The sequence below is a fragment of the Triplophysa rosa genome, linkage group LG25 (genome assembly GCF_024868665.1).
Source record: "Triplophysa rosa linkage group LG25, Trosa_1v2, whole genome shotgun sequence".
Lineage (NCBI taxonomy): Eukaryota > Metazoa > Chordata > Actinopteri > Cypriniformes > Nemacheilidae > Triplophysa > Triplophysa rosa.
Window position 1 is genome coordinate 13,418,834 of NC_079914.1, and position 11,454 is coordinate 13,430,287.

General features: G+C 40.4%; 2 protein-coding genes across 3 annotated transcripts; both read left to right on the plus strand.

Moving 5' to 3' along the window:
* The first annotated feature begins 1,274 nt into the window (after positions 1-1,274).
* Positions 1,275-7,240, plus strand: bap1 (BRCA1 associated protein-1 (ubiquitin carboxy-terminal hydrolase)). Its single transcript, XM_057325625.1, has 17 exons — positions 1,275-1,477; positions 1,743-1,772; positions 1,899-1,953; positions 2,134-2,266; positions 2,505-2,624; positions 2,737-2,798; positions 2,920-3,062; positions 3,141-3,219; positions 3,505-3,643; positions 3,733-3,877; positions 3,999-4,189; positions 4,391-4,521; positions 4,618-5,111; positions 5,211-5,425; positions 5,797-5,889; positions 6,363-6,435; positions 6,540-7,240. Exons 1-17 carry the CDS (start codon positions 1,441-1,443, stop codon positions 6,671-6,673), a joined length of 2,274 nt encoding a protein of 757 aa, XP_057181608.1. The 5' UTR covers positions 1,275-1,440; the 3' UTR covers positions 6,674-7,240.
* A 101-nt stretch (positions 7,241-7,341) lies between these two features.
* LOC130548692 (protein shisa-5-like) lies at positions 7,342-10,019 on the plus strand. Of its 2 annotated transcripts, none has more exons than XM_057325626.1 (5): positions 7,342-7,478; positions 8,541-8,715; positions 8,806-8,972; positions 9,064-9,240; positions 9,322-10,019. In XM_057325626.1, the coding sequence occupies exons 1-5, from the start codon at positions 7,418-7,420 to the stop codon at positions 9,483-9,485; spliced, it is 744 nt and encodes a 247-aa protein (XP_057181609.1). In that variant the 5' UTR covers positions 7,342-7,417; the 3' UTR covers positions 9,486-10,019. The 2 variants fall into 2 exon arrangements, with proteins under 2 accessions (XP_057181609.1, XP_057181610.1); XM_057325627.1 differs by having other exon boundaries at positions 9,325-10,019.
* Positions 10,020-11,454: the final 1,435 nt, after the last annotated feature.

The window sequence follows — 11,454 nt, forward strand, 5'->3', positions numbered from 1 at the left end:
AAAAGCATTTAAAGGGAATGATTTATAGCCACAAAACTAACTGTACAGTGTTCATGTGTGTGTCAGCTATTATGCACAACTTTTAGATTATTGAGTATTAAAATAAACCATCAAATCATATGTACATATTCCTATACGTATTGCTATTGAGCTTTAAATAATGGTATATTTGTGTATGAGACCATTATACACATAGGAATGTTTGCATGTGATTTGACGGTTTATTTTAATACATATCAATAATCTAAAAGGTGTGCATTCTATCTCACACACACATGAACACTTTACAGTTAGTCAGGGAAGTCATTCCCTTTAAATGCTATTGAGCTTTAAAATGTGTATATTTATGTATGAGCCCATACAGCAGTGAAACACATAGGAATATTTGCATTTGATTTAACTGTTTATTATAATATATATAAATAATCTAAAAGGTGTGCATTATATCTGACACACACATGAACACTGTACAGTTAGTCTTGTGGGTTTAAGTCATTCCCTTTAAATGCCATTGAAGTTGGAAAAAGGTATTTTAATGTGTACTTTAGAGATGGTCCCTAAATTCACGAAAGTTTAATGTCAAACCAACTTTATGCCAGTGAAACGCAGCAATGAACGCATGCTTTATATGCGCCACGCGCTCGTGTGTAAACACATTAGGACAATTTATATATAAAACAGTATACAATATTGGTTAATGTTCCTGTAGGAAGGAGCTTGTTCTGTTGACAGACAGAGGCTTTCCGCGAGTAGGCTACAGTTTGCAAAACCGTGCGCACGGATTGCGAAAGCGTGGGCACAGATTATGAATTCGTGGGCACAGATTTCAAAAACTGAGGGGACGGTTTACAAAACCGAGAGCACGGATTGTAAACTCGTGGGTACAGTTTATTAATCCGAGAGCACGGTTTTGTAAACTGAGGGAACGAATTACGAAACTGTGGCCACGGATTTGCGGGTCTTGTTTTTTTTTCTCCGAGGGGTGACCAGACGGGCTCCGTATATTTCTCTGTCACAGTACACTAAATTCCGGTATACGTAAACCTACAGTAACTGGCAAAAAGTTAATCTTGATTATTATAATAAATTATATCTAGACATAAATCTTATAAAACAGCAATTTAAACCCAAGTAGAGATATAGTTTAACAAAAACAGATAAAACAATGAATGATAATTCATTATGAAATTACATTTTATAATGGCGGGCTCGGGAGTGCAGAGCCACCTAGCGTCTCTTCGTTGTATTACACGCAGGCTCATGTCGCAGCTAAATGACGTCAACACCGCCGACGGCTCTGCTCTTTGTGTTTACTAGCCGTCCAAATCGTCCAAAGATGGCTCGAATGTATATTAACAAATGATTTGTACACATTTTCGCTAACGTTATGGATTGGTGGATGATTTAACGCGGTATTCGGTGAGCCTGATATCTGCAAAAATGAACAAAGGCTGGCTGGAGTTAGAAAGTGACCCGGGTGAGTCTTTACATAGTCAGACTTATGTCAATCATTACGAAATAACTCAGTGTATCAGACTCATAATAAGCAAACATAATATTATATGCTGTAATTCAACCTATCATCTCACAGTTTATTTCTATAGTATAGAGTTGAATTTGTAGATTTGTTTCATGGATTTTCTGTTTACAGAAACGTATAAGAAGTCAACCGTGTTTCATTATTTCAGATCGAGATGTATAAATATAATACTGTTTTTCTTACGTATTTTATATTTTTATAGGGTTATTCACACTCTTGGTGGAGGACTTTGGTGAGTCGACAGTTATTGTTGTCATTACATAAATGCATATTGCTTTCATGGCAGTCATTACTATATATTTGATATTAGAACAAGGTGAAAATAGTGTTTTTAACTGTGGTTGCTGTTTGTACACAGGTGTGAAAGGTGTTCAGGTGGAAGAGATCTATGACCTGCAGAACAAATGTCAAAGGTATGACATAATGCTTATTGCTCCCTGAACTCTTTGTAAGTCGCTTTGGATGAAAGCGTCTGCTAAATGACTAAATGTAAATGTAAAATGTAAAGGTGAACTTACGTCAGTGTACCTAAATCTTGCATAGACTAATGTGGCTGATATATAAAGTTCTTCTGTATCGTTTCTCCTTCTCAGTCCTGTGTACGGCTTCATCTTCCTATTCAAGTGGATCGAAGAGCGAAGATCCCGGCGTAAAGTCTCCACGCTGGTGGACGAAACCTCTGTTATTGATGATGAGATAGTTAATGACATGTTTTTTGCTCACCAAGTGAGTCTTCTGTGTTTGATGTTCATTCATTTCGTCTACTTTCCAGAATTATTTGGGCACTTATACATACACACCACATATACATAGCATTTTATCATATAAATAATATTGTAAATGTAATATAGTTATTAATATTTGTCCAAGAGCCAACTATATTCTGTACCTTGGTTTTCAGTTCATGTATAAACCCTTCAAGTGAAGTAAATGAACTTGAATTATTATTCTTTTTTCTGTACAGTTGATACCAAACTCCTGCGCCACTCACGCCCTTCTCAGTGTGCTTCTGAACTGCAGCGGTGTAGAGTTGGGAACCACTTTGAGTCGCATGAAAGCATTCACCAAAGGCTTCAGTCCTGAGGTCAGTTACAGTATATACACACAGACAACACACTTTCTCCACTCATTCCATATGCAAATACCCGCATTACACTTTCTCCACCATGTTTGAAAGCGTATCTTTATTTTCTCAGAGCAAAGGTTACGCCATCGGAAACGCCCCTGAGCTGGCGAAAGCCCACAACAGCCACGCAAGGTATTGTCAGGTGTAAATGTTTCATTGTAAAACAACAATTTATTAAAGCCTGCTAACTAAAATGATTTGATCTTGCAATTATCTAGTTAGTTTTTTTAATCGTTTTTTAATTTCCACACAGACCGGAGCCACGGCACCTGCCGGAAAAACAGAACGGCATCAGCGCCGTCCGAACGATGGAGGCGTTTCACTTCGTCAGTTACGTGCCGATCAAAGACAGGCTTTTTGAGTTGGATGGACTGAAGGTGTACCCCATTGACCACGGTGAGAATTTAAACTCATAAAATATAAATTTACTGATCAGACAGAGAACGAAACTTTATTTCCCTCTCTCTTGCTCAGGGCCGTGGGGAGAGGACGAGGAGTGGACGGATAAAGCCAGACGCGTTATAATGGAGAGAATAGGACTTGCAAATGCGGGGTAATGTAAATTATAAATACATATTTCATAACCTAAAACATATAGTGCAACATCTTTGTCATTACTTATTCGTGAAAATCACTGTGTGGCATTTATCAAAGGTTTTATAATATCTATATTTTAATTCATAAAAATCAAATAATTAAAATGTAAAACTGGCAGAAAATGTCCTGATTGAAATGAGATTATGGTTTAAATTATGGGCATTTTGCAGGAACTGTATTAGCAAATATATAAATATCATCAAACTGCTGGATTATATAGATTTTCTCCTCACCCTCTCAGAGAGCCGTACCATGACATCCGTTTCAATCTGATGGCGGTGGTGCCTGACCGCAGGATAAAATACGAGTCCAAGCTGGACGTCCTGAAACGAAACAGGCAGATTGTTCTAGAAGCGCTCCAGCAGGTTAGAGAGAAGAAAGTGAGTGTGAACATTTATTCCTCTGAATAAAATCTGTCTGTTGTGCTAAATTCTAACCGAGTTCCTCCACACCCGTGGAAAAACTACAGGTGATTCGGATGTCCCAACAAGAGTCGGCCCAAGACCGTAAACAACAAGACTCCTCGTCTTCAGAAGACATGTCACCCGCTGTGAAAAAGAAGGAGGGGCCAGACGTACCAGTGCCGTTGGATACTGAGCAGACTCCGCCCACAGGTACCCCAGATCGGTTGCTTCTGTTCCAGTGATGTATTGACGTTGTTTCTTTTTCTTAGAACATTTATGAAATCCAGGAAGTAAAACTGGATCTAACAATCACTTTTTCTTTCGATTTTAGAAACTCAGGAAGGTGGTGCCGCTGCTATACCGGGCACTGCTGGAAAAGTCAAAACCACGGCTAAACCTCCTGCCCTGCCCACAGGGGGCGCTCCACCGCCAGCCCCTCTGCCTGCCCCCAGTCCCAACCCCATCGTCCAGCGTCTACCAGCCTTTCTAGACAACCACAACTATGCCAAGTCTCCTATGCAGGTGAGACAAAACAAGACAATAAGTGGACGAGTTTGTTGGTATATGAAATCTTTGTCGTTTTTATGTCAACATCACAACGTCAAGCCATTATTTATAACTACAGGTCAAAATATTTTTGAATAAGAAACATGTAAAGTCAACAGTTGGGCGAATATGTTGTTCCTGATGTTCTTGTTGATGTGTGTTTTTGTTGATGGACAGGAAGAGGAGGACCTCGCTGCGGGTGTCGGTCGTACACGTGCATCCGGTCCCACCCAGCCTCCTTATTCAGACGATGAGGACGACTATGACGCTGAAGAAGAGGAGTGCAGCTCTACAAGTGCCTCCAGCAGGTGTGTGAACTCTCTCTGCATCGACAAATTGAATCAAAATGTTTTCTTTTTTGTGAGAAGTTTTGTGGCTTCATCCCTTGTGCGTGTAATCTATAGGTTCCGCCGGAAGACGAGTCTCCGCCCCCGAGCAGTGGGCCGCACCGGAGTGGGCGGGGTTAAGGGTATGGAGGGACCTCTAGCGCTCAGCGTTTTAGCTGAGAAACTGAAGAAGGAAGCCCAGAGGAAGGACGCCTTGACGACGGGTTCCACGCCTCTGAACGTGCGCACCGAGGGCAGGACGGGCGGAATCAGCATCACCTCCGCTTGCCAGCCATCGCCCACACCGAGTAACGAAAGCACGGACACAGCGTCAGAGATCGGCAGCGCGTTCAACTCGCCGCTGCGCTCGCCGGCACGATCGCAGGCCGCGACGCGACCCTCCAGCCCCGTGGCGTCCCACCTGAGTCGCGTGCTGTTTGGAGGGGAGGAGGAGGGGCTGCTCAGGTTAGACGCGCGTCACAACCGTGCCGTTCGGGACTTGGGGGTGGTAGTGAACTCGACGTTACTGCGCCTGCAGGAGGATGGACTCATATACTCTCTGCCACCTACAGGTACACGCGTATATATGCATTTGCAAAACATTTGTATTTATAATACCTACCCCAAATGTGTTATAAATGCTTGAATGCATGAATGAATGTAACCCACAGAAACGGTGGAAGGGTTGAAAAAAGAAGTTGGGGTGGAGAAAATGGAGAAGGAGGAGGTGCCCGGTGCAGCAGGAGAGGGGGGAAAGGGACCATCAGTGGAGGTGAAACAGGAAGACGCCAAAGAACCAGAGGACGTCAAACCCGACATTGAGAACCTGGCGGCCGTTAAGCTGGAGAACAACAGCAAACCTGCTGGAGAAAAATACACGCCAAAAGTAAGACCGAAAACTTTCTGCGTGGTTTTATTTCATGATCGCTATTACTAGAGATTTATTTTATTTTTTAAGTTGTTTGACTTGAGCAGAGAGGATTGACGATGGCGATGTAGTATTGTAGTGATCTAGTATTTTATATACCTATGACAAAAATGACCTTCCAATGGGGTAAGAACAATAAACTTGAATTTAATTAAATTGAAACTTGAATAACTAATAGGATATTTTGCTTGTTTTATGCGAAAACATATTTAATTTTGATATAGAACATCGTAGACATCGTAAGTCATTTTTCTTCTCAATTAATTGTAGCGGCAAGTTTTTTTAATAATGTTTCAATAATGTAAAGGTTTATTGCGTTTCCATCTTAGGAGTTATTGGCATTGTTGAAGTACGTGGAAGCGGACATCACCAACTATGAAGTGTGTCTGAAAGAGGAAGTAGAAAAAAGGAAAAAATACAAGGCAAGTATAAGACTAAAAGACTTTTACTTTTTTTCCCTCTAAATAAAATGTTCTCACACTAGCTTCCTTACATAAAAAAGGAAAAATGACATCTAAATATGATTTGTTTTTAAAATATCTATAGACCGTTTCAAACAAATGTTATGTGGCCCAAACTTAACTTCTGGTAAGAATCAATAACTATTTAGAAGTTTTAATTGAATTGAATTGAATACAATTAAAGTACTGTAAAATATGAATATAAATTAATTATAAAAGATATGGTTATAACCAAATACAGACCGGAAGTTAACTTCGGGCCAGGCGTGTGTGTCCGATGAAAATCTCATTCTGGTTGGGGGGCCAATGGGGGGCAGGTGACTTTTGGGGGGGCCGCGGCAGGATCGAAAATACCGCGGTGGGAGAGGCCATTGCGGAGCTCTCGGTGGGTATCTATAGCAAGAGAAATATAGTAACGCTGTTGTTCTTTTCAGATCGATGACCAAAGAAGAACTCACAACTACGACGAGTTTATCTGCACCTTCATCTCAATGCTGGCACAAGAAGGTATAAACCGTCTCTTTGTATAATCTTGTCCACCTCTCCACCAAAAGCGTTAATCAGACGTTCCCTCTTTTTTTGCTTCTCTCTATTTCTCTGATGCTCTTCAGGTATGTTAGCAAGTCTAGTGGAACAGAACATCTCTGTACGTCGACGGCAGGGCGTCAGCATCGGGCGACTGCACAAACAACGCAAACCTGATCGACGGAAGCGCTCGCGGCCGTACAAAGCCAAGCGTCAATGAATGATGTGAAAAACAGAAGCTGATGATACAGACAGTTGTTTTGTTAATATCGAACAATTAAATCAGCCACTCGAGGACTAAAAAATGCTAACACATCTCACTTCAGGAGATGAACAACTATACCAGACAACTCATTATCAGTGCTGATTGAAATATTGTTCTTCAGCTTTATCGATTGGTTGTTTGAGATCATCTGTCCATCAACATGACCAAACGTACAAAAAAAAAACGTGTGATGTTACTAAATGGGCCAATTGCCAGTCTAGAGTTGCTTGGGATCAGCCATTTTCATTGTTTTTAATACAAAAACAACCCTTGGTTGGTACCGAGACATTTTAAGATCGCAAACCTTAAGATGGCCGAAGAATGCGTGTATTGGTTTATTTTACACAATCGTTTGTGCAAAGCCAAGTTCACTTTAAATGTAGTAAAAATTGAAAAATGGTTTGTTTGATCATTTATTTCTATTGAGTGTTGTTGTGCATATGGAGACCAGTGGGTGTTTGTCTCAGACATGCTGTGTCTGTTTTTCTGTCTGTATATATGTATTTGTGTATCATCTGATGTCTTGCATAGGACTGTCAGATCTAGTTAATAAAATAAGTACGTTTCAGAATTCAAGGGTGGCACTTGCATTACTTTCAGTGCGTAGTTTCTTGAATGGGAGGGGCACCTGGCCTCGACTCCACGTGCCTCACGAGCGCGTAACTGTACCCTCGAGGTGAACCCACCGAGAGCTCCGCAATGGCCTCTCCCGCCGCGGTATTTTCGATCCTGTTCGCGGTTTTATTTGCGGTGACATCAGGTGAGTAAAAAGCAGTTTGTTAAAGTTGAAGCGTGTTTATCGCGTGTTTGTCCGCTTGAAACAACGCTTTCCCAACGCATGGCCAGTCTAACACGAAATTTGCAATCCTGCACGTTTCAGCGTTCGGTAATTTCACGCAACTGAAATTATTCTTGAGTTTCAGTTGGGATCGTTTTTTCGACGCGTTTATGCAGCACGCGCGAGTTTCCGTACCATGTGTTCACGGTTAAATTTTAGACTTTCTTAAAAGATGGATTACAAGTACGTAAATATTTTCTTTTAAACGTTTTTTTTCTTTGTCTTTACACAATACACGAGCAGAAGTGCATATAATTTAAAGTAGACTAAAAAAAGTGTGATTTTACACATCCAATCAATTCGCAGTGAAAAACGAAACCCACGCCCACTAATTTTCTCCTTTTTTTTGTTTCACACATAATACAAATAATATATGCAAATATAGTACAAAGAATAATATCTCTTAGTAAATGACATTACATTCACGACATAACTGTCCAGCGTGAATTTCAATTATCATGGAATTACAATTATCAATTTTCTCCTTTGAAATTCCTTTTCACTTCGAAATGTGTCAGAATGCGGAAGTAAAAACGATCGCAACTTCCTGTTCACGAACCCATTGAGGGTTAAGGTGCTTTATGAATGACTTTTTCTTTACTAGGATCTTTTCTGTAATTTTAAGGGGAAACGCCCACATTTCTAAGAATTTTCTTAGATTTTTATCACTAGGAGCAACTCTTTGCACTAAGGCTTTTCATGAATACCAGCCCTGGAAAACATCTGCTAAACATCTTAGAAAGAGCTGTTTTACATCCATTCTAAATCATAAACATCTTACAGACATCTGACAGCAGACGTCTCCTAGATGTATATGTCTTGCAGATGTAAATGCAGACATCAAATAGACGTCATATTAGTTCATATATTTAAATGGGTCACTAAGTCATTTCTTTCCAAATTTTCATATTGTATAATAGAATAACATAAAAATATGCAATAGAACAAATATTCAGTAATTCTTTTGTTGTTTGCTTTGTTCAGCTGATTATGCATGTAGTTTCCACTCAACCAGCAGCGGTGAAAACAAGCTCACTGTTATTTGTGCTTACCCGGTTCAGTGGAATGTTAGGTTCTGTTGTGGGACCTGCGATGACCGATACTGCTGCTCTGATCCGCAGAAAAAATTAAGCAAAGAAGCACAAAAGAACTGTTTTTCGTAAGGATTTACATTACATTTCTCATTTATGATAAATAAATAATGTCATTTTTTCCACATAAAATTGTGTTTCCTCTATTTTTTTTAAAGGAAAATCTTTGAAAATCTTATTAAACCTCCACCTAAAAGCGACGACGATGTGACGACCATTGCTATCATTGCGACCATAGTAGGGTTGATAGTCTTCTCCGTCCTGTTCCTCGTCTGTTGGGTCTGTCCCTGCTGCATTCTCTATAAGAAGTGTCGAAACCCAACACGTAAGTGTCTGATTCATCTTCCTACAAAAATGTAAAAGCCTCATCCGGTTCATTCGTCCTTAACGTTGTGATGCCTTTGATTCATACGCAGCTATGATGGGAACACATTTCCTTCCGCAGCAGATTGTCATTAATGGAGGTCTGTACCCACCATTCCAACCGCTGCCGAATAACCTGGAGTACGGCACCCAACCCGTGCCAACTGGACCATTTCAGGGACAGCCATGTGTGCCAAGACCCCCACCACCTTATCAGTATCAGGAGGCTGGTAGGAGCTTCAGGCAGACCTGAAAAATAAAAGCAGAAGTTGTTGAAGCTGAGTAAAGTTCACATTGTCCTTTGTTTCCAGCAGGATATCCAGTTCCTAACACTCAGCCTCCATACATCAGCGATCAGCATCCCGTATATCCACCAGCTCCATCGGGTGTTGCTCAAAACCAGGTCCCCACAGACTACACCCCACCACCAGCCTTCAATCCTGTTTACGTAGAATCATCAAAGACCAGTTACTAAATCACAACCTTATGTTACGAAATTCTTAATTGAGAGATTGTGATGCGATGTGAATTGCGCAGTTGTGTTTAGAATTAAGATGTTATTGTTCAGTATTATAGTTGCATTGAACTAGCGTTTATAGCTTTCCTGTGGCTCAGTGGTTAGAGCATGGCACTCGCAATGCCAAGGTTTGCATCCTCTGTTCTGAGAGTCAATGTTTCACAAGTGTGTATTGTTTTTTTTCTCGGATATACACGTTTAAATAAAAAAATTCAGGTTAAGTTGGTTGTCCCGGGTTTCATGCAAGCAGTTTCTTGAATGCGAAGGGAAGCTGATTAATCCTATAGCTGCTCTACTGTATTACATCATACTGACACCCACCTCATTAATATTCATGAGCAGCACTTCTGTAGAATTTGACAACCTTGTATATATCATCAGAAGATAGAAATGTGTTAGTGTAGAAGCTGTGAAATGGCCTCCAGAGTTCTGCTTCATCTGTTCTTGACTGGGGTTTTATTCCATGTGACAACTGGTAAGCGAAAATAAAAAGACATGCTTTAAATGTTATTATATGAGTTTGTCCAATGGCTGCAGAGTATTTACATACAGTTTTAAAATAATGTAAAAACACTTAATGAATATCGTTTTTTTAGCAATTCTTATTAAATTAACAACTCAATAAAGTTATGAATATTTGCCTATTAAATGTCAAAATAAAAATGAAATTTCTTAGTTTTTCATGAAATGTTGCAGCGTTTATAGTAAGTATCTTATCAATGTGGGTCATTTTCCTTTTAAAACTCGTACCCTCATAATCTTCAGTTAAAATCTGAAAATGCTCTTCCGCCCTGTAACGACTATCCATCTCAAATGACGTAAATTAGATGGCTTGAATGACGTAAACTCCGTTAACTCCTCCCCTTCAACTGTCAGTCTGCTGCCAGTTTCATTTCAAAATCAATGCAACAGCTGTTTTTACACATCCAATCAATTCGCAGTGAAAAAAAACAAGCCACGCCCACTCATTTTCTAGGAAACGTGTCCGAATACGGAAGTAAAAACGATCGCAACTTCCGGTTCACGGGGACTTTAAGATCCCATCTAAGGGTCTTGTATGGTTTGTTTTGTATATGTAAGTTATTTTCTGTAGGAAGAGTGAAATGTTATGTATATTTTTGAAAGGTTTTGCCACTATATAATCTCAATATCATGAAAGTGAATGGTGCTGTCAAAATACAAAATGATGCCGCTCGCATCCAAAGTACTTTTAACTGATGCCTCTCAAGACACCTGTGGTTTGTCCTAAGTCTTATTTCTTGATTTATGAAAGTGAAATGCATGACACAATGCTGACATACGGTTGTAGCTGTAGGACCAGGTCCACTTTACCCATTCACTTTCATCATATAAAAAATGAGTGATAAATCCACTTCGAAGTTCCACTTAGGAATAACATGAGGGAAAGTACATTTTTGACCCAATGTTAGAGTGGAATATCACTTTAATATGTTTTTCAATGGGATATTTCTATTTCATCCCAATGTTTCTATTGAAAGATTACTGTTAATATCAAGCAAGCAAAGTTTGTCCTAATTTTAAAGAATATTGACTCTGGTCTGTGGAGCGAGTCTCCGGAGTGAGGCCTGTGGCATGAGGTCCCTTGTGTGAGGTCTCTGGGGCGATGTCTGATATGCGAGGTCTGTGACGTGAGGCCTACAGTGTGAGGTCTCTGGGGCGATGTCTGATGTGTGAGGTCTGTAATGTGAGGCCTACAGTGTGAGGTCTGTAAAGCGAGTCTCTGGAGTGAGGTCTGTGGCGTGGGGTTTCTTGTGTGAGATCTCTGGGGAGATATCTGAGGTCTGTGACGTGAGGTCTACTGTGTGAGGTCTCTGGCGTGAGGTCTGTGGGCGATTCTCTGGAGTGAGGTCTCTTGTGTGAGGTCTCTGGGGCGATGTCTGATATGCGAGGTCTGTGACGTGAGGCC

Bases quoted from the DNA above. Each gene is read 5' to 3' on its own strand.
- LOC130548692 (XM_057325626.1), top strand. From the start codon at position 7,418: ATGGCCTCTCCCGCCGCGGTATTTTCGATCCTGTTCGCGGTTTTATTT. The intron at 7,479-8,540 runs GTGAGTAAAAAG...TGCTTTGTTCAG, and splicing joins TTTATTTGCGGTGACATCAG to CTGATTATGCATGTAGTTTC. The intron at 8,716-8,805 runs GTAAGGATTTAC...TTTTTTTTAAAG, and splicing joins GCACAAAAGAACTGTTTTTC to GAAAATCTTTGAAAATCTTA.
- bap1 (XM_057325625.1), top strand. From the start codon at position 1,441: ATGAACAAAGGCTGGCTGGAGTTAGAAAGTGACCCGG. The intron at 1,773-1,898 runs GTGAGTCGACAG...GTTTGTACACAG, and splicing joins ACTCTTGGTGGAGGACTTTG to GTGTGAAAGGTGTTCAGGTG. The intron at 3,063-3,140 runs GTGAGAATTTAA...TCTCTTGCTCAG, and splicing joins GGTGTACCCCATTGACCACG to GGCCGTGGGGAGAGGACGAG.